Source organism: Schistocerca nitens, chromosome 4 (genome assembly GCF_023898315.1).
Source record: "Schistocerca nitens isolate TAMUIC-IGC-003100 chromosome 4, iqSchNite1.1, whole genome shotgun sequence".
Classification (NCBI taxonomy): Eukaryota; Metazoa; Arthropoda; class Insecta; order Orthoptera; family Acrididae; genus Schistocerca; species Schistocerca nitens.
This window is the reverse complement of record NC_064617.1, coordinates 535,485,994-535,509,698: the sequence shown is the minus strand read 5'-3', so window position 1 is coordinate 535,509,698 and position 23,705 is coordinate 535,485,994. Positions and strand designations below refer to the sequence as shown.

The following is a 23,705-nucleotide window of genomic DNA, read 5'->3' as shown; positions in this document are numbered from 1 at the left end:
TCACAAGTGACTTCTAATGTAAATGCATGCCTATGGGTTATTGTCTCACTTGTGTGACTGGATTCATGATCTCCTGTCAGAAAAGTCCCAGTTTGTAGTAATTGGTGGAAAGTCATAGAGTTAAACAGAAGTGATATCGGACATTCCCCAAGGAAGTGATATAATCCCTCTACTGTTTGTAGTCTGTATAAATGATTTAGGAGAATATCTGAGCAGACATCTTGCTGATGATGCTGTTATTCACAGTCTAGCAATGTTATCATAAGATAAAAACCAATTGCAATAATTTAGACAAGATATCTGTATGGTGCAAAAATTGGGAGTTGTCCCTAAATAATGAAAAATTACGAACAGTCCCCTAAAGAGACTACCTGTGCTATAATTATCCATCCTTTTCTAGAGTATTGCTGTGCAATATGGGGTCCTTAACAGGTAGGAGTGACAGAGGACACCCAGAAAGTTCAAAGAAGGGCAGATAAATAGAGGAGAGATTACCACAGATCTGGTACGTTAGTTTGGGTGGCAATAATTAAAACAAAGCTGTTTCTCATTGTGGAAAGATATTTTCATGAAGTTTCAATTTAACAATACTTTGTTGATGCATATGTGCACAGGGAGAATAGATCATCATCATAAAATTAAAAAAAAAAAAAAAAAAAAAAATCGGAAGAACTCACACAGAAATATTTTCGAGTTTGTTTTTCCTGCATGCTCTTCAGGCATGTAACGGCAGAGAAAATGTGTGAAAGTGGTTCAGGCACTTAAGTGTGAGTTGCAGAGTGTTCATGTAGATTAGATGTGTCCATGCTGTGTGTCCCATTAATATTGTAATGCAACTACAAAAATGGTATTCCCTATTGCATCATGGCCATGTCATTCTGAGATGGCCTGTGAGCTTCAACTATACAGATAGCTATATATCATAGGTGCAACCACATTAGAAGGGTATCTGTTGTGAAGCCAGAGTAACTTATAGCTTCTGAAGAGGGACAGCAACCTTTTCAGTAGTTTCGGGGACAGTTTTATAATTGAAGACTTGGAAAGTAGTTGGAGAACATTGGCTTGGTGAAATGAATGAAAGGGTAAACTACCTGGTGCTTATGAATGTAAATCATTTGAAGCACTCTGTTTAAGTATCATGAAAGAAAGTTACGAACACAAAAGAGACCTAGAGACAATTAAAGGTTTCGAATAGATTATGTAATAATAAGGCAGAGGCTTATTTATTTTATTTATACATCAAATTCCGTAGGACAGATTGAGGAGCAAATCTCAAAGGTCATGGAATATGTCAGTACATGAAATTACAACATAAATGTAATGACAGATAAAAATAAAATGTTTATGAACCCAAAAAAAGTCAATCCATAAGTTTAAGTAAACACAATCAACAATATAACAGGAATCAGCTTAATATTTCAAGGAACTCCTCAACAGAATAGAAGGAGTGACCAATGAGGAAACTCTTCAGTTTTGATTTGAAAGCACATGGATTACTGCTAAGATTTTTGAATTCAAGTGGCAGTTCATTGAAAATGGAAGCAGCAGTATACCTCACACCTTTCTGCACAAGAGTTTAGAAACAACATTTTAAACTCTAAAACATTTTAGAGCTAGACCATAATTTATTGCTTAAGAATTGCAGATTAAAACTGGAAAAAAAAATTGGAGAAACATGAAATAATTCAGATGGATAAACTGAACGAATCACTGGTTTTTGGGACTTTCAATGCAAGCCTTAAACAGTCATTCAGTGAAACAGGGGATAGGAATACAATAGAGGATGAATGGGTAGCTTTAAGAGCGGAAATAGTGAAATAGCAGAGAATCGTATTGACTAAAAAATCAAAGCCCAGTATGACTCCATGTGTAACTCCCAAGATATTTAGTTTGCTTGATGAAAGGAGAAAACTTAAAAACGCTACAAATGAGTTGGGCAAAAAACACAATGTCTAAAATGTTGAGATTGACAAGAAGGGCAGAACAGGAATGGTTAGAGGCAAAATGCAAGGCTCTAGAAGTGCATCTAGCACTGTAGAAAAGAGAGACGTCATCTATAAGAAAATAAGGAAACCTCTGGAGGGGGGAAAAAAAAGAAAAGAAAAACAAAAAAAGAAAACAGGACTGTGAATATCGAGAGCTCAGATGGCAAGCTGGTATTAAGCACAGAGGGAAAAGCCAAAAGATGGGAGGGATCAATAGAAGGACTGTACACAAGGAAGATACGCAAGAGAATATGGTGGAAAGGGAAGAGGAGTTAGGTGAAGATGAGATGGGAAATATGATAATGTGTGAGGAATGTAACAAAACACTGTAAGACCTAAAGCAAAATAAGACTCCTAGTGTAGAAGACATTCCCTCAAGGTTATTAAATTCCTGTGGGGTGGGGGACAGGTCAACCCATGATGACAAAACTATTCCATTTGGTATACAAGGTACATGAGTCAGGTGAAATACATCCAGATTTAAAGAAGAATGTTGTAATACGAATCCCAAAGAAGGCAGGTGCTGATTGGTGTGAGTGTTATCACTTTATGTGCTGCACACAGTGGTTAGTATCACCAACAAATATTTGTTGTTTAGTAATTGTCATTTCTGGAAGATTCTTGAAATTTCTCATGATCATAAAGTTTGTATGTTCTGGAATATTCAATTTTTGTGTAAACAGCAGCACTCTTCATCCAGGAGTTTAGTTCTGTGCTGTTGGTGTCAGTAATAAACATGCTTTCAGTCCTGTTATACTCTATTGACAACCCTGCTTTCTGATTTAGACTTGAGTTTGATTATGTTGTTTGATGGAGACATAGGGTACTTTAAAACATCTGCATCTGCATGGCTTCAATAAGGCAACGTAAAAGCTGTCACCTCTACAGACAGGAACCGGAATACAAGCAGTACATCATTCCAAAGGTCCGTATATTCAGGAGACTTGTGGATTTCAAGTCAACAGTGAGTCAACTGCACGTGATGCAGTGTTTTTTCAGTGATTTTCAGAGTCACTGCTCGTGACCTGATGAAATCGCTGAAAGGATTTGACTTAGTCATCATATACAAAATTTGGGAGACATGATATGTTTAGCAAATGTATATTATTACTTGGAAAGCACAGCCCAGCAGTGGTTTGAGAACAACAAAGTGAAACTCAATAGCTGAGACAAATCCCAAGCCGAAGTGAAGAAAACATTTAGTGACAATCAACAGTAAATCTACTTAGCAGAACAACAGTTGAAGAAGAGAGCCCACTGTCATGGTGAAATGACACCGTTTTACATACAGAATATTTTGGCTCAGTGCAACATTATGAATCTAAATGTCACAGAATCCAAAGAAAATAATCCAATGAAAGAGATTCCAATTCCCAAATGTGGGTACTATGCCAATTGTGGAAGACTACCCTGATAGTAAGAGAAGAGCTATAGCATTTTATCGCAGCCAGAGTTGTCAGAATGGGCACATAAGAGATAGCAGCTATGAATATAGATCTCATACATCAAGAGATAATGGAGAATGTTGAAGAAGAGGTTTATTGATCATTAGCTGCAGCCATCAAAGGACAATCCAGCATGAGGATGGAGGACAACAAGCTGGCATGTTTTCTTTGTATATGAGAGACATTGTGCGCTACTGCAAAGAAAGAAGATAAGTGTTTTACACATATTATGCCTCAAGATGTCAACCATCACAACAGTCCCATTTGTACCAGTCAATTGCAGATGATTATGGTCAACGAGTGGGACGATTATAATCAACCAGTGGGATGAAGCCCATTGCCATACCATGGACAAGGGTGCTTCCCAACACACCATAGCTGCTTTTCGTTGCCATACAGAGGTACCAACCAGTCATCTAGCTGCCAGATTGTGGAAAAAAAGTGAGGCTCTTGTCTATGGAGGTGAGACCACCACAGATGAAAATCCTTAGTGGACAACAATTATCAAGATGTCAGTAAGTCTCATTGATGCCATTATTGACAGCCAACCTGTCCTGGTGCTAGTTGAATCTGGCTTCATTTTATGTAGTGTCGAATGCTTGTCATCGATAGCTAAAGAGAATTATTTTTCGTGATGCAGAAGCGATTGTGATGAAGGTTGCTAAAGGGAAAATGTAGCCAGCATACAGGAACATGTTTTGCAAGAATAACTATAAATGACAGAACACAGCCCTTTGAATTTGTCGTTTTAACAGAATGTAGTCATGGTGTGGGATGAGACTTTATGTAGGCATCACAAGCAGCCATAGGTTGTTGAAGATCAGAGCTGCAGATTGACAAAGCTATTCCAACAAGCACCCATAACAAGGATTGCTCTGCCGGCCGAAGTGGCCGTGCGGTTAAAGGCGCTGCAGTCTGGAACCGCAAGACCGCTACGGTCGCAGGTTCGAATCCTGCCTCGGGCATGGATGTTTGTGATGTCCTTAGGTTAGTTAGGTTTAACTAGTTCTAAGTTCTAGGGGACTAATGACCTCAAAAGTTGAGTCCCATAGTGCTCAGAGCCATTTTTGAAGGATTGCTCTGGGTGGTTGTTTGCCATTGAAGAAGACATTGTTATCCCGTCATCATCAACCAGATGAGTTCCGTTCTAGATTCTCAGGTAAACTGTGTAGCTTTTGTCATTTGAGAAAAGCTACTCAGGCTCACAAAACAATATCAGTGTTGATCATATGCATTGCAGGTGGTCAAGGAGAACTTTGAATCACTAATTGTCAGCAGCAACCACAACCAATCCCTGAGGGTATGTGCATAAGAACAGTTGAAAAAGTCCAGGATTGGCAGCTCTGAAGAATCATCCTCCATTAGCACTAAAAACAGTGCAGTGGGAGAAGTTACTATTGAACTGCCAATAGAATCTGGAGAAGAACATCAGCAAGTGTTAGTCATTCTGTGCTGATTCTTGGACACCTGTAGATCTGGAGTGAGAAATGACAGACCAAGTGGGCAATGGTAAAACACTGTCTCAACACTGGGGATCAGCCAGAACTCATATAGCATGTCACAGGCTGAACAATGGTTAATTCAGAAGGATGTAGAGAGGATACTGCAAGATGACATCACTAAACATTCAGAGTTTCCTTGGTCCTCTCTTGTCCTTATGAAGAAGGATGCCATATGGCATTTCTGCATCATGTACTGATGACTGAACAAAATCACAAGGATAAATGTCTACCCATCGTTGCTCATTGAGGACATCCTTGACTGTTTGAAAGGGGCAAACTGTTTCTCAACTACAGAAATACAGATATGCTACTGGCAAATTGAGGTAGATGAAGCTGATTAGGAAAAAGGTTGCCTTCATAACTCCTGATGGCCTCAAAGTTATCTACTTTGGGCTATGTAATGCTCCCACCTGTGAGCATCTATTAGACAACATGCTTTGATGCTTTAACTGGACAACATGCTTTTGCTAACTGAATGACATTGTCATTTTTTCAAGGTCGTTTGAAGAACATCTAAGTTACCTGACAATGTTGTGTGAATGTTCTTGTGAAATATAAATAATTTTGAATTAAAGGATGTCACTCACCGAAGAGCAGAACTGTTGAATTGTCAATAGGAACACAGAAAAATAAACTTGCTACATTTTTGAGTTATCTTTTTATGGTGTGTGTTGGCACGCGTGCGCGTTGTTATTGTAAAGGAAGAGTGTATTTTATGTTATATTTGTTTACTTCATTCATTTACTTGTTTAGTACAAATTGAAGAGGTAAATTAAGTAAACTTTCTTTGAACATAAAAGTTAAAAACAATTAATAATACATTCATGTATGTTATTTGTAAATATGTATGATTAAATGTGACTTGTTTCCAGTTTACAACCAAAATTTTCTGTAGTGCAGTAGTTGAAGGAAGCTATTTGTTATGACCATTTCCTGCTGGCTGTAATTAACTTTGGTTTCAGTATACTTTGCTGCTAAATGTCACTCTGAGTGCCTTTTGTCTGTAACTTAAATGTTCAGGTGTGTACTATACGTGTGTTACCTTCAGTGTACAATGATTTTGTAATGCTGTAAAACCTTTATTATAGGATCTTGATGCTGTGAAAGCATGGAATCTGTTGTCGATTTATTTACTTCATGAGTTCCATGGGTCTGTGACTGGGTTGCAACAGTTTGTTGAAAATGATGATCTTACTGAGAACTTAATATATGATATTTGGACATTTTACAGAAGTGAAAGAATATTTTTGTTGAAATGTATTAACTATATTCTTATCCATCACAATGATGATAAACATCCATTTAAGGTGAGTGGTACAGCATAGTAATTTGCAGACTTCTTTCAGTTAGATAGTTTTTTACAAGTTTGTAGTGTACGTAATGTGTTTTGTTACATAAGTATTATATATTTCTTAAAAGCCATCTTGCTGTACACCGTGAGCTACATGTAAAACCATTTAATTGCCAGACCAGAATTTGAGTACATAGACCATCATCAGTGGCATATATTATGTACATCTATATCAAATGATGTGTGTCAATTATGAAATGTTGATGATGTTATGTGGGTCTCTGTAGTACACAAATTGTCATATGTACATATTCTAGCTGTCAAACAGTTTAAACAACCACATTTCTTGATAGTGTTGGACACTGCTGTCGTACATTTTATACCCTCTCTACTTCTGCTATCATCAGATCTCCACACCAATTTGAACATCATAAATACTTCATACTTGGCACACACATCATTTTATGGAAATGTAGACAGTACATGCGACAATAAAGGACTATATGCCATAATATTGCTCTGGCAATTAACTATTTTTACATGTAGCTCAAGGTGTACAGTAATATGTCTTTTAGCAGAGCTGCAGGCAACCGGGCATACAGAGTTTTCATGTTGTATGTTATTGTAGGATAACAGAAGCCAAACCCCCCCCCCTCCCCCTTAGGGGGTTCACGGTCCTTTTGTGAGTACGTGCGTGGCGAGCATGGGGCCCCGAACTATTGCAGCCTTCCTTCTTTCCCAAGCTGTATTTCCTTTCCCTTTCCCTCCTTTCCTGCCCTTGCTCCTTCCCCTCCACCCTGTCCTCTCCCTCTCTTGGTGTCCTTGTTTATGTTGGCCCCACTATCCTCCTGGTTATGTTGGCTTTGCGATTTGGTTTTTTTGTGTAATTACCTCATCCTTCTGGCATCCTCTGGTTCCTCTCTGGGGTTTGACCTCCATTACTAAATTTCTATTCCATAGTGTGAGCCATTTGGGGAAGAGCACCTTACCTAGTGTCTCCGGTGTGTGCCCTCCTAGTTCCTTCCATCTTTTTCTTCACGTCGTTGTCTGATGCTAGGGTACATAGCCAGCATGGTAGCCAGCCCGTGTGGTGAGGTTGCTGTGTACCCTTTTGGTTGACCCTGAAAACACAAGGATCACACTTCTGATACCTAAGCTGTGACCACCTCGTGTAAGCCTAGGAGTGGTTGCTTGTCATCCTGGAGCATCGGAACTCCCGGCAATGGCCGCCGTGCCAGATGGCCCTTGCTGTGGCTGGGTGGCGCCCGTGGGGAGAGCCTGTGATCGGAGTGGGTGGTATTAGGGCAGACACTATGCAAATGAAATGCATACAGATCCAGAACTCTAGCCGTTCTTCTACGGCCATCTCTTTGAATGGAACTGATTCTTTTAGTGCTGCTTCTCCTGACCCTTCGGCCTTCCCTTCCATGGCTACCCCCTGGGAAGAGGGTCAGGCTCGTCGGCTAGGGGTGAAACCTTTCCCCCGCTATCTGGTTTGCACCAGGACTGATGGGGTTACTTTGACCAATACCAAACCTTTATTTTTTGCGGAACGCATTGAAGACAAGTTTGGCAAAGTGGGCTCTCTGAGCAACACACGGTCAGGTTCGTTGTTGATCAAAACTGCTTCAGCTGCCCAGTCTGCAGCCCTTTGTGCATGCGACCATCTTGGCACAATTCCTGTGTCCATTACCCCCCACCTCTCTTTGAGTATGGTTCAAGGTGTAATTTTTCACAGGGACCTCATCATTCAAACTGATGAGGAACTTGGGGACAATCTGGGACGGTGGGGTGTTCACTTTGTTCGGCTTTTTCAGAAGAGTCCGAAGGACAATCGTGTCATTCCATGTCAAATCAACACACTTTAAATAAAAATTTGACCTCACCCTCGTAGATTTTGCTGAAAGTTGGTATATTTATAGTGGGCGCTGAAACTAAGAAAAATACCAAATTTCAATTTTTTACCTCAAAGCATTCCTGAAATATGGTCATGTAAACTTTTCAAAAACTGGCCAAAAATGTGTGAATGGACTTTTTTTTAAATTGCCCTAGGAGCTGCCCTAATTGAGCTAGAGAGCTGGGAAAGGTGTCATTGTGCAGCATTTTGCATGCTCTTTCCAGGGAATGCCACAAAAGATAGCTTCTAATTAATAACATTTTTCAAAAAACTAATTAATATTTTGATTTATTTTTTTTTTACAAAAAGTACATAATCGAAAATTTTCAAAATATTTCCATAACTACTTTATACTGTTGTAAATCACATGGCAAAATATAAATGTGGGATGATGATGGGTTCATTGTTAAAAAAAATTATTCTGGACTCTTTTTTTTTCCACTAACAGCCATAGTTTGACCAAAGTGACCATTAACGAACAGGAATTTCATTAAAATTTACTGAAAGGTAAGTAAGAAAGTACTGGAAATATCAAAATATCACTTTCTTGAAACAAAACTAAACAACATTTTCTATAATTGATTGCTTATTTTTTTTTTTAGTTTTTTACAGTTTAAACTAATAGTCTATTAACTGGCAAAACAAAATGTTGAGTGTGGGACCTATAGCTAAGATTTAAGTAAGGGGTGAAAAACTTGTAAGTACACTATTGATGTAATACTTCTGGTCCAAAAATGCAAATTTCATTAGCACAGACTTTAGCCACTGTATGAAGGCTGAGTATGCTTGTGTTCCTGTGTATGTATGCAGCAGGCTGTGAACAATCTGAAACAAGCACAGTGCTTGATGTCCGTACAATCATTCAGAGACAGGAGCCATTGTTGAGAGGATATAAGACTGTTACCTTCTAAGGCTTAATGTACCTACATCATTATTGTGCACTGTGGTTTTAGTGCAAATCAATTGTTACCCCTGTGTTGACCAGTTTGTATCTAGTATATTTAATAGTTCATTTACAAGTAAATCTAGAAATTGAAGGAGAGTGTATAAGTGGTTTTTGTATCAATATGGAACCAATTAAAAAGTGCAGTGCTGTAAGAGTGCAGTGTTGTAATCCATTGAAGAAATCAAATCATTTCATTAGAGACAGAAAAAAACTGAGAAGTGTCACAGCATGGATGCCCAAATTATTTCCACAAATACCTAGTGGTGGCAGGATTTGTGATAAATGTAGGAAAGATGTAACCACATTGAAAAATACACCTGAGCCCATCAGTGATAAGTGTTGAAGAAAATTCTTCTGGATCAGAAATAATCATCCCAGACCAAGACCCTGGCTTCACTGCAACTTCAGTGGTTGTTCAAATACTTAACACATCACTTGAAGAACTAGGTGAGTCCCCAATTGATAAGGAAAAAATAACATCTAGGCATTACACCAAATCAAAAGTGAAAAAAATCTCATCAGTGACACAAACTTTTTGTTGCTGCTGAAACTTCATCAGATACTGATGAATCTGTTCTTCAAAATCTCAAAACAAACTTTAATAATTCTGTAAATAGAGCAAAAAAAAAAAACTAATCATTCTTACAAGTTTACCTGGAAAGTGGAGTGTCAGGAAAATAATGAGGGAATTTAATGCTCCTAATTACATTGTTCGGCAGTCCAAGAAAATTTTGAAAGAGAAAGGATTCATGGAAGGGCCAAACCCAAAACCAGGGAAGTGTTTACCAACAGAAACTGTCAAAACTGTACATTCATTTTATGAAAATGATGAAGGCAATGTCAGGTATTAAAGATTGTGTGACAAGTACAAAAACAAGTGGAAGTAAAACAAAAATATCAAAAAGACTTATTTTGTGTAACCTTAAAGAAGCTTACAAACATTTTAAAGACAAGTTTCCTTACATAAAAATAGGTTTCTCTAAATTTGCTGAGTTGAGACCGAAACATTGTGTATTCGCTGGCTGGAGTGGCACACACACTGTATTTGTGTGCACAACTCACCAAAACATAAAATTAATGATAGAAAATGCCAAACTAAATACAGTAACAAACAGCAGCTTAAACAATGATAAGCAGTGCATTGCAGAAATGCTTTGCAACCCATCATCAGTTGATTGCAACATGGGAAACTGTGAATATTGCGTATGAGAAACTGTCATATGTAAAATTTTACAAAACTCTTGATGAAAACATAATTGAACGAGTTCAGTTCCGACAGTGGATGTCAGTTGACCGCTGTAATCTGGAAATTGTTCAGAAAACTTCTGAAGAATTCATACATTTATTTTGTAGTAAGATGTCTACTTTCATTCCGCATGACTTCATTGCCAAGCAACAAAGAACATTCCTTAACTCCTCAATAAAAAACCTTATGGAATCTGAATTTGTCGTATGTGATTTTTCGTAAAATTATAGTATAGTTCTACAGGATAAAGCTCAGAGTTACCACTGGACAAGCCAACAGATCCTTTTGTTATATATTACAAACAGGAAGACAAAGCTGAGCATATGAGCTTTGTCACTGTTTCCAATTGCCTGGAGCACATTATAGTTGTGGTTTACACCTTTCAAAAGAAGCTTATTTCTTATCTAACAAATTTCAAAAGCTTCCAAAAAGATGTACTATTATTCTGATGGTTCTGCTGCTCAGTACAAAAATAAGAAAAAAATTCCAGAACCTTTGTCACGAGGAAGACTTCAACATAAAAGCTGAGTGGCACTTTTCAGCCACAGTTCATGGGAAAGGGCCTTGTGATGGATAGGGGGTTCAGTTAAGAGACTGGCAGCTCGTTCCAGTTTGCAAAGGCCATACTAAAATCAGATCCAAACCCGACAAGATCTATTTCAGTGGGCAGTAGATAATATCACAAATGTTGATTTTGCATGTTCCACTCAAGAAGACTGTGCTGCTTCACAAATGTTATTAAAAAGCTGGCTTGAAGAGACATTGACAATCAAAGGAACACAGCAATTTCACAGTTTCATTCCCAACATTATATCAATATTAATAGTCAGATACTTTTCAGGTGATATGCAGAGCTGGGAGGGGAAAGTAACTAACACCAAACAAACTGAAGTTATAAGATGTATCAGGCTATGTCACCACTGTATATGGCAGAAACTGGTGGCTTGGGTACATTTTAGAAAAAAAAAAGAATTTGATGAAGTGAAAATAAATTTTCTTCATCCATGTGGACCAGCTAAGTCATTCTCCTATCCGGGACATACAGATGTTCTATGTGTGTCAGTTGAGGATGTTCTCACAAAAGTAAATCCATTTACCGACAGGGAGAACACACATTCTTAATGAAAGTGATGTAAACCAAAAGTAGTCGGCTTTATTAAAATGTAATATGTGAAGTTCCAAGACAATTTATTGGGAAACTGCTTTCAACTCAAAACTTAATTTTTGTCTCAGGTTAGTGTTCATGTATATTTTATAGAAAGTTGTTTCAAAATTATTGATAGTACCTATTGTGTAAATTTAGCTATGTACAGATACCTGTTACTCAAAAACAAGCATTACATATTTAACTTGTGTAATAGTTCCATTTCAAACATCATGGACCAGAAATATTATGTAAATACTTGCACTTATTCATACTTTATTTCAGTTTGTAGTTAAATGCTCAATTTCTTGTTTTTGTTATATCGGTTAATATACTGTTAGTGAAGTTGTACGAAATTAAAATAAGCAATCAACTTAATTATAAAATATGCTGATTAGTTTTGGTTTAATAAAGTGATGTTTTGATATTTCTAATACTTTCTTTACTTACCTTTCAGTATATTTTAAAGAAATTCCTGTTTGTTAAATATCAGTTTGGTCAAACTAGGGCTTTAGTGAAAAACAAGAGTCCGGAATAATTTTTTTTTAACAATGAACCCATCATCGTCCCAGATTTATATTTTGCCATGTGATTTGCAATAGTATGAAGTAGTTATGGAAATATTTTGAAAATTTTCAATTATGTACTTTTTGTAAAAAAATTAAATCAAAATATTAATTAGTGTTTTGAAAAATGTTATTAATTAGAAGCTATGTTTTGTTGTATATCCCTGGAAAGAGCATGCAAAATGCTGCAAAATGACACCTTTCCCAGTTCTCTAGCTCAATTAGGGCAGCTCCTAGGACGTTTTAAAAAAAGTCCGTTCACACATTTTTGGCTGGTTTTTGAAAAGTTTACATAGCCATATTTCAGGAATGGTTTGAGATAAAAAATTGAAACTTGGTATTTTTCTTAGTGTCAGTGCCCACTATAAGTATACCAACTTTCAGCAAAATCTAAGAGAGTGAGGTAAATTAGGTGTGTTGATTTGACATGGAATGACTCAATCGCATTGATGCTATTGCCTTTATCCAGGCCTTTGAAGGGGATACCCTCCCTGAGAAGGTCAAGATTATGGTTTATCGATGTGACGTGAGGCCGTACATCCCACCACCTATGAGATGTTTTAAGTGTTTCTGTTTCGGACACATGTCTTCCTACTGTTTGCAGACCCCTCTCTGAGGATGACTGTGGACATCCACTCCTTGAAGGGAGTCCCTGTGTTCCCCCTCCTGTGTGTGTTAATTGTCATGGCAATCATTCTCCACATTCACCAGATTGCCCGGCTTATAAGAAGGAAAAGAAGATACAGGAGTATAAGTCCCTTGATCGTCTAACCTACACTGAGGCTCGTAAGAAGTATGCATGTCTTCATCCTGTGTCAGTGATGTCTAGCTATGCTTTAGTTACATCTTCACCCCTTCCTCCCCCTTCCTTATCCCTCCCTTCCCCCCTGCCTGCGGTTCCCACACCCTCCACTGCGATTCCCACACCCTCCCCTCCGGGCGCCGCTCCCCCTCCCCAGCCAGAGAAGTGTCCCACTTCTCTGGCATCTGCCGGTCAAGTTCACTCCTCCTGGGACCCCCCTTCCCAGACCCTTCCAGGCCAAAGGTCTGCTGCCACATGAGAACCACGGTCTGTGGGGCCCCAGGTCGCCCACTCTATTTCTGATCCAGATCTTGCTGCAGCTGGCTCGCTTTTGCAGTGCAGCCCTCCTCGATCTCAAACAGAAGAAGAAACATAAGTCCCGGGACAATCTGACTCTGACCTACTGTTCATGGATGTTGCCCCCTCCTTGTCGCTGATGGATGGTGACATGGCGACATGACTGGCTTTAGCCTGTTCACCCCCCATTTGAATCATCGTTCTGTGGTTATCCAACGGAATTTTAATGGATATTACTGTCATCTTCCGGAGTTGAAATCTCTTATTTCGTTTTACTCTGTAGCTTGTGTGGTCCTACAGGGATGTCATTTTACTGATCATCACTCACCAACCCTCCTTCGGTTCTGTGCTTTCCTCCGAAATCGGGTCGGCCCCCTGCAGGCCTCTGGTGGTGTTTGTATGTTGGTCCGTACGGATGTTGCTAGCACATGGATTCCTCTTCAAACTACATTTGAAGCAGTTGCTGTTAGCGTCCACCTGGACTCTAGGGGCAAATTTTGCAATCTTTATCTCCCTCCTGTCAGGACTCTTACACCTGCAGCCTTAACTGCCATTCTTCAGCAGCTTCTTCCTCCCTTCCTCCTCCTCGGGGATTTTAATGCTCATCATCCATTGTGGGGCAGTGCATTTCCATCTAGTCGACTTGTGTCTTCTTAATGATGGCTCCCCTACCCATTTCACTGCCGGTCATGGTACCTTTTCTGCCATTGATCTTTCTCTTTCTTCTCCTTCCCTCCTCCCTTCATTACACTGGTCACCACACGCGATAGTGACCATTTCCCTCTCACTACCTCCTCACTCTCCGATGGACAGGTTACCTCGTTGGTCTTTCCAACGCGCCGATTGGCCTCTATATACTGCACAGGTCATTTTTTCTCCCTCTTTGTCAGGTTGTATTGATGATGTCGTACATTACGTGTCTGATGCGATTGTTCATGCTGCTAACCTTGCTTTCCCTTGCTCATCTGGACCATTTCGCCGCCAGCAAGTCCCCTCCGTGGTGGAGTATGGCCATTGCCATCCGTGATCTTCGGCGAGCTTTGCAACACCTTAAGAAGCACCCATCCCCTGTCAATCTTATTAGCTTTAAACGCCTTCGCGTCAAAGCCTGTTATTTAATAATTTCTTCTTCTCGTGATATGGCCCCATTCATAACCAATTGCTTCAACATATCAGTGCTCCACAACGACAACATCTTCTCCGGGTAATTAATCGTATTTGACTCCAGGTGACTTCCCTTCTCAGTGGAGGGATAGCATCATGGTTCCCATCCTTAAGCATGGTGAGAACCCCCGTTTATCGAAAGCTATCGGTCAATTAGTCTGACAAATGTTGTTTGCAAGTTACTTGAACGGATGGTAGCCCGTCAGCTCAATTGGGTCCTCAAATCTCAGGATCTATTGTCCCCTTACCAGGGTGGCTTCCGAGAGGGACAGTCTCCAGTCGATCATTTACTTTGCTTGGGATCCGCAGTTTGGCAGGCTTTTTCCCAGCGCCGCCATTTGGTTGCAGTATTTTTTGACCTTCGCACGGCCTATGACACGGCTTGGCGCCGTCATATCTTACTTACACTTCATGAGTGGGGTCTTTGGGGGCCCACTCCCAGTTTTTATCCACCAGTTCCTGTTCCATCGGTCGTTCAGGGTTCAGGTTGGTACTGTTTTTAGTTCTCCACAGACCCAACAGAATGCCATCCCACAGGGTTCCGTACTGAGTATACTTCTTTTCCTCATTGCTATAGATGGACTTGTGACCTCCGTCCGTTCTTTGGTCACCCCTGCTCTGCATGTGGATGATTTCTGCATTTGGCTTAGTTCCTCTTCAGTGGCCTCTGCAGAGCGGCAGCTCCAGGGTGCTATACGGCATGCCTCTGCATGGACCGTCTCATATGGGTTTCAATTCTCTCCTTTAAAATTGTGGGTGGTTCACTGGTCCACTTCTGTCACCGTACTCCAGTCCACCCCGATCCAGAACTCTACCTCGATGCATAACGATTACCTGTGTGTCGCCCTATTATGGTCCACCCAGATCCGGAACTCTACCTAAATGCACAACTATTAACTGTGGTTCCACAGTTTCGTTTCCTGGGTCTTCTTTTTGACAACAAGCTCACTTGGCTGCCTCATACCAGACTTCTGAAGATAGTATGCATCCATAAACTCAATGTCCTTCGCTTCCTTGCCCACACCTCTTGGGGTGTGTATTGTTCCACTCTTCTCCGCCTTTATCGGTCTTTAGTGCTGTCTTGCTTGGATTATGGTTATCAAGTTTATGGTTCGACTGCTCCTCCCACACTGCGCCTCCTGGACCCGGTCCACCATCGTGGTATCTGTTTGGCCACTGGTGTCTTCCCTACTAGCCCTGTTGATAGTCTCCTGGTTTAAGCTGGGATCCCCCCCTCCCCCCTTTCTGTTCAGCAGTCCCAGCTTCTGGTTTCTTATGCAATCACTGTCCATTCCTCTCCCAGTCATTCTTCCTGTTCTATCCTGTTTCCAGGCAAGGACATCGCCCACCTGATTCCTGCCCTCAGGCGGGTTTACCGGTTGCATCTCTTTACTGTGATTTTCAGCTTCCTTCTTTGTCCTGTCTCCCACGTTCACATGTCAAAAGTAGACACCCCCCCCCATCCCCCCCCCCCCCCCACACACACACACACAATGGCTAGCTGAAGTGAGACTCAGCTGCCAGGGACTGTGGTCGTGCACGCGCCCATTTGTGTGTGTGTGTGTGTGTGTGTGTGTGTGTGAGAGAGAGAGAGAGAGAGAGAGAGAGAGAGAGAGAGAGAGAGAGATTATTATTCTTTGCGCTACACACTTATTTGGTTCTACTACACCAAAATAATAGTTTCTAATCTGGCATCCATGGGAAAAGGGGATAGGCTGCTCCTTGGCTCTTAAAATGTTGAGAAAATCGAAAATTGTATAAAAACTTATTTATTGTTATCTCAGAAACTGTTGTTTGGAAGCAGCCAGTTGTTATTACTTTCAGTATAATTATTAATATTGCCATATTAATTTTAATATTACAATGAAAAACTATTATCTGCAATGTTTGTGAAAGTGTTATAATGTTGAGAAAATCACATTTCTTATTTTTTTTTATAAACTATCATTTTATGCCCTGGAAACTTACGGCAGTACTCAGAAACAACCTGAAGCACATTATCCATAAATTGTTTATTGTAGTCCTCTGTGAGGTTTTTGTTGAAGATAAATTACTTACACCTTAATTCACATATCCACCGAACACTGTCAGCATTCACAGCTGTGCCTCACACAGTCAATACAATGTTCAGCCCTTGACTGCTAAAGTTGAACAAGCTGCAGACCTATCTGAAACACAGTGGTCTATTGTTCTGTGGCAAATACATTTCAGAGCACTCTGCCTGTGCAGTCAGGTGGTAGTTCTGCAATTTGTTCGTGTCAGAAATGAAAAAGACATGTCTTGCCCTGATAGAGCTCTACCTAAAGAACTACAACAACAGCATTACACATAGGGTCCATGGAAAGACATAGCAGCAAAATGAAGATACCAGTTCATGAACTTCTTTACTGGCTTCCTAGAGAAGAGAGAAGTCTTGAACAAAGAAACATCACACAAAAAGTTTTGGTATGTACACATTTACTAAATATATGGAGTGTGTATAGCTTGCATATTTGTAAATATGTAATAGTGAGAATACACACATAATCACTGGTGATGTATTACTTTATTTTACTTGTCTGAGCAATTTTTAAAGCAGGTTTTCTTTACCATAAACATTTTGTTTTATTAAAACAGCAACAGTGGTGTGCAAGTTGCTGATGATGTACAATTTTTTTAGGTGCATAAAAGTCCATTTATGAAATTGATTAAGTCTGAAAAGATACTTGTAGTTTTAATATTGTGTATTTATGGGTGCTTACAAGATGATGTGTTTTTGGGACATAGCACCTACAGCATGTGGAAAATCGTACTTTTTCTGAAACTGTTGTACAGTTGGTAGCCGTTATTCCTCCAAACTTGGAAGCTATAAAAAAAAAAGAAACGTAATTAAGATGTAGATTTTTCTTTTCGGGAATGTGACACATCACACTGTGTCCAAAGTTTAAAGCTGGGGGAGTAGAATGAGCATACTGCTACTGAAGGAGTAACCACTCCTAGGTTGGCAGAAACACCTCCATCCTAAAGGCACCTCAGAGATCGCAAGTCAGCCAGTGCTGCAGCCACAGACCAAAATCAGACAGTGCCAGTATAAGTATTTGAGATATTGAAATTGAGTGAAATGACACGAACAGACCCCTATTTTTCATATGGTCAACATATTACCTATGAAATGAGAGAATATGATTCACGTACCTTAGCGCAAGTTAAGCTTGTGATTAATAATGTTATTACACCATAGAAGGCACTCTGATAGCAATTGCATCTCGTGCTTCTGCTATGAACTGTGTACCTGAAAACAATGAAGACACAAGTTTTATTGTAGACTTATGACAGCTTCCTTGAGAGTTTTTTTGCATGTTTTAATGGAATATTTCCTCCAAAAGCTTGCTGTAAAAAATGACAAGCAAACTGGAATGGGTAACTATTGATGTAAAAGTGCAAGTGCCAGAAAAGTCAGCTACGTAATGAACTGAAAAGAAAGACACTTTAAGATTTTATAAACTATGTAAAAAGATCTAAAACTCTATTTAGAAGGTTGGTAAAGACAGCAAAAGAAATTGCACTCAGAAGTTCATTCTGAACCATAAATAAATCAAAGGTAGTCTGGTCACTCGTAAAATCTGAAATTGATGTCATAGCCTGCAGTCCACAAATTTCCAGAACTAAGATAGCTGACAAATCCATTGTAAAGCCTTCACATATATCAGAATGTTTCAATGAGGTTTTTGTAAATGCATCAAAATCAGATGTTGATATAAGTGGCTACGTAGATAATGTCCAACCCTTCATTTCCAATCAGGATAACAGACAAGTTCTAATTAAATTTGAACAAATTATAGTAAAAGATGTAAAAGAAGTAGTAATCTCCCTTAAAAATAAAAATTCAACTGGATGTTGTAATGAAAACAATTTCTAGTATATTATCGTGTCTAAAAAACAAACTGGTCATTTGAAGGAGGATTCTTCCCAGATGCTCTTAAGTATGAAATCGCAAGGTCATTATTCAAGAGAGGCTCAAAGGAATATATAGAAAACTACCAACCAGTCAGTTTTCTCCCAATATTTTCAAAAGTATTCAGAAAAGTTCTGGAATCCAGATCCAAAATTTAATCACAAAATCTAATATCTTCACATTAAATCAGTTCAGCTTCCAGAAGGGGAAGAGTGCAATATGTGCCATCAACAAATTTGTTGAGAAAATTTGCTTATCACTGGACAAGTCCCAAGGAGTCACTGGAATTTTCTGTGATCTTATGAAGGGTTTTGAGTGTGTAAACCACTCTCTACTGTCACATAATTTAGAAAGATATGGAGTAAATGGTAGTGCTTTAGATGATTCAAATCATATTTAACCTGTGGAAAGCAAAGGGTGGTTACAATGTAAGCTACAGGAAATGGATCTTCAGAATGGGAAATTATTTCACAGTGAGTCCCACCAGGTATCATCTTAGGCCCAATCCTGTTTTTACTTCATGTAAATGATTTATTTCTAAATATAACATCCAACTCAGTTTAATTTGCAGATAACACATCTCTACTCATTGAAAGTGAGACCACAGAACATGTTCCCCAAAGAGTCACTTATACCCTAAATACTTCAGAACATCTGTTCGATGTACGTGGATTAAAACTAAACATAAAAAATTACACAGTTTAGAACCAAACAGTTACAATCAAGTGACCCCAAATTATCCATAAAAATCATGAACCTTGGGAAGCATGTTATTGTTGTTGTGGTCTTCAGTCCTGAGACTGGTTTGATGCAGCTCTCCATGCTACTCTATCCTGTGCAAGCTTCTTCATCTCCCAGTATCTACTGCAACCTACGTCCTTCCGAATCTGCTTAGTGTATTCATCTCTTGGTCTCCCTCTATGATTTTTACCCTCCACACTGCCCTCCAATGCTAAATTTGTGATCCCTTGATGCCTCAAAACATGTCCTACCAACCGATCCCTTCTTCTAGTCAAGTTGTTCCACAAACTTCTCTTCCCCCCAATTCTATTCAATACCTCCTCATTAGTTATGTGATCAACCCATCTAATCTTCAGCATTCTTCTGTAGCACCACATTTCGAAAGCTTCTATTCTCTTCTTGTCCAAACTATTTATCGTCCATGTTTCACTTCCATACATGGTTACACTCCATACAAATACTTTCAGAAACGACTTCCTGACACTTAAATCTATACTCGATGTTAACAAATTTCTCTTCTTCATAAACGCTTTTCTTGCCATTGCCAGTTTACATTTTATATCCTCTCTACTTCGACCATCATCAGTTATTTTACTCCCCAAATAGCAAAACTCCTTTACTACTTTAAGTGTCTCATTTCCTAATCTAATTCCCCCAGCATCACCCGACTTAATTTGACTACATTCCATTATCCTCATTTTGCTTTTGTTGATGTTCATCTTATATCCTCCTTTCCAGACACTGTCCATTCCATTCAACTGCTCTTCCAAGTCCTTTGCTGTCTCTGACAGAATTACAATGTCATCAGCGAACCTCAAAGTTTTTTTTCCTCCTCCATGGATTTTAATACCTACTCCGAATTTTTCTTTTGTTTCCTTTACTGTTTGCTCAATATACAGATTGAATAACATCGGGGAGAGGCTATAACCCTGTCTCACTACCTTCCCAACCGCTGCTTCCCTTTCGTGCCCCTCGACTCTTATAACTGCCATCTGGTTTCTGTACAAATTGTAAATAGCCTTTCACTCCCTGTATTTTACCCCTGCCACCTTTAGAATTTGAAAGAGAGTATTCCAATCAACATCATCAAAAGCTTTCTCTAAGTCTACAAGTGCTAGAAACGTAGGTTTGCCTTTCCTTAATCTTTCTTCTCAGATAAGTCGTAAGGTCAGTATTGCCTCACGTGTTCCAATATTTCTACGGAATCCAAACTGATCTTCCCCAAGGTTGGCTCCTACTAGTTTTTCCATTCATCTGTAAAGAATTCGCGTTAGTATTTTGCAGCTGTGACTTATTAAACTGATAGTTTGGTAATTTTCACATCTGTCAACACCTGCTTTCTTTGGGATTGTAATTATTATATTCTTCTTGAAGACTGAGGGTATTCCACCTGTCTCATACATCTTGCTCACCAGATGGTAGAGTTTTGTCAGGACTGGCTCTCTCAAGGCTGTCAGTAGTTCTAATGGAAATTTGTCTACTCCTGGGGCCTTGTTTCGACTCAGGTCTTTCAGTGCTCTGTCAAACTCTTCACGCAGTATCGTATCCCCCATTTCATCTTCATCTACATCCTCTTTCATTTCCGTAATATTTTCCTCAAGTACATTGCCCTTGTATACCGTATTTACTCGAATCTAAGCCGCACTCGAATCTAAGCCGCACCTAAAAAATGAGACTTGAAATCAAGGAAAAAAAATTCCCGAATCTAAGCCGCACCTGAAATTTGAGACTCGAAATTCAAGGGGAGAGACAAGTTTTAGGCCGCATCTCCAAATCGAAACAAAGTTGGTCCATTGTAATATGAGACACAATTTAGGTCGAATGAATGACAATACAGCTACGGTAGTTTGGTTCGAGTCTTAAGCTCAGCAGTTAAGCTTTACCAGGTAGCCATTGCTGTGTGTCAGGCGTTCCGTCCGTATTTATACGGGTACCCTTCCTTTTTCACATGCTTTGTATGGTTTGAATTGATTGCTTATTTTTCTTTGATCTGATAAGTACCGTTCTCTTTGTTATAGGTGTTTACGTCACTCTAAGCTGAAGATGCATTAATGTACTGTGTCATGCATTGTGTGTCGCATTCTGATAATGAGTGTTTACGGCCTGTCGCCGCTCGCGGCATGGCTTGGTTTTCTGCGTGCTACCGCCGCCTTTAAAAAAAAAAAAAGAGAGAGAGAGAGAGAGAGAGAGAGAGAGAGAGAGAGGAATCGTCTCATTAGCGAAACAATGGCAAGAGACTGCTATCTGTTGTTACTTACAATGCTGCTTTCTTTGATAATGACCAACAAGAACCAAATAATAGACTGCGTATGATAGATGATGTTCTGAACGAAAGTTTAGCGAAAATTTTTCTCCGTTTGAAAATCTTTGCGGACACATCTTTAGTACATTACATTCTGCACAGAAATTAGCGTCATCTTAGATTTAAAAATCTAGTCAATTGCCGTGCTTCATTTCTGACTGTATCACTATTACGCATAAGAATAATACGAATATAAACAAGATATGATATGTATATTCTTCCGCGTTTGCTGTTGTCTCACTCTAGTTTCGTAGTTTATTAGGCAGACAGGATTTAAATGAGATAGCAGCAAACACGAAAGAATAAGTGACAAAATGTTTATATTCATATTATTCTTATGGTGAAGAGAATACTGCATGTGATTCACAATTCATAAAAGTTCATATTAGCAACCATCTCTTCTCACAGGTAGGAAAAAATTCAGAATGTAGAGTTGGCCATATTGACAAACATCCCTAACAGTCTTGCCAGTTTTCATAGTACATTGAAATGCTGCAACATTCAAAGATGAACAACATGGAATTTGTATTTACTTCGATGGATAATGTATGAAAATGCAATGGTCAAAACTCGGGGCGGAGGAAAAAAAGCTCTTCTTCCACCTTTTTTTTTTTTTTTTTTTAATTTATTTACTGACGCAGCGGTTTTGGCGCCAGTATTTATCTTTGTGCCTGCAAAGCATGCCTGTTTAGCGCTACATATATTTGACAGCAGAAGTTAGTTGTGGCGGCACCTACCAACATTTTTCAGAACTTCCGCTTACTTTGCACTCGATCCTAAGCCGCAGGTGGTTTTTTTTATTACAAAAACTGGAATAAAAGTGCGGCTTGAATTCGAGTAAATACGGTAGACCCTCTATATACTCCTTCCACCTTTCTTCTTTCCCTTCTTTGCTTAGAACTGGGTTTCCATCTGGGCTCTTGATATTCATACAAGTGGTCCTCTTTCCTCCAAAGGTCTCTTTAATTTTCCTGTAGGCAGTATCTATCTTACCCATCGTGAGATAAGCCTCTACATCCTTTCATTTGTCCTGTAGCCATCCCTGTTTAGCCCTTTTGCACTTCCTGTCGATCTCATTTTTGAGACGTTTGTATTCCTTTTTGCCTGCTGCATTTTTATATTTTCTCCTTTCATCAATTAAATTCAGTATGTCTTCTGTTACCCAAGGATTTCTACTAGCCCTCGTCTTTTTACCTACTTGATCCTCGGCTGCCTTCACTACTTCATCCCTCAGAGCTACCCCTTCTTCTTCTACTGTATTTCTTTCCCCCATTTGTGACAATTGTTCCCTTATGCTCTCCCTGAAACTCTGTACAACCTCTGGTTTAATCAGTTTGTCCAGATCCCATCTCCTTAAATTCCCACCTTTTTGCAGTTTCTTCAGTTTTAATCTACAGCTCATAACCAATAGACTGTGGTCAGAGTCCACATCTGCCCCTGGAACTGTCTTACAATTTGAAACCTGGTTCCTAAATCTCTGTCTTACCATTATATAATCTATCTGATACCTTCTAGTACGTCCAGGATTCTTCCATGTGTACAACCTTCTTTTATGATTCTTAAACCAAGTGTTAGCTATGATTAAGTTATTCTCTGTGCAAATTTCTACCAGACGGCTTCCTCTTTCATTTCTTTCCCCCAATCCATATTCACCTACTATGTTTCCTTCTCTCCCTTTTCCTACTCTCGAATTCCAGTCACCCATGACTACTAAATTTTCGTCTCCATTCACTACCTGAATAATTTCTTTTATCTCATCATACATTTCATCAATTTCTTCATCAGCTGCAGAGGTAGTTGGCATATAAACGTGTACTATTGTAGTAGGCGTGGGCTTCGTGTCTATCTTGGCCACAATAATGCGTTCACTATGCTGTTTGTAGTAGCTTACCCGCACTCCTATTTTTTTATTCATTATTAAACCTACTCCTGCATTACCCCTATTTGATTTTGTATTTATAACCCTGTATTCACCTGACTAAAAGTCTTGTTCCTCATGCCACCGAACTTCACTAATTCCCACTATATCTAACTTTAACCTATCCATTTCCCTTTTTAAGTTTTCCAACCTACCTGGCCGATTAAGGGATCTGACATTCCGCGATCCGATCCATAGAATGCCAGTTTTGTTTCTCCTGATAATGACATCCTCCTGAGTAGTCAACCCACGGAAATCCGAATGGGGGACTCTTTTACCTTCAAAATATTTTACCCAAGAAGACGCCATCATCATTTAACCATACAGTAAAGCTGCATGCCCTCGGGAAAAATTACTGCTATAGTTTTCCCTTGCTTTCAGCCATTCGCAGTACCAGCACAGCAAGGCCGTTTTGGTTAGTTTTACAAGGCCAGATCAGTCAATCATCCAGACTGTTGCCCCTGCAAAAGGCTGCTGCCCCTCTTTGGGAACCACACATTTGTCTGGCCTCTCAACAGATACCCC

The 23,705-nt window shown here is 39.4% G+C and overlaps 1 protein-coding gene across 1 annotated transcript in view; it reads left to right on the top strand.

The window, feature by feature from the left end:
* Nucleotides 1-23,705, top strand: part of LOC126251312 (nucleoporin Nup188) — a 255,349-nt gene that overhangs the window by 39,128 nt on the left and 192,516 nt on the right. Inside the window, exon 3 of the mRNA XM_049951637.1 lies at nucleotides 6,021-6,239. Coding sequence (XP_049807594.1) covers nucleotides 6,021-6,239 — 219 coding nt within the window. The remainder of the gene's footprint in view (nucleotides 1-6,020; nucleotides 6,240-23,705) is intronic.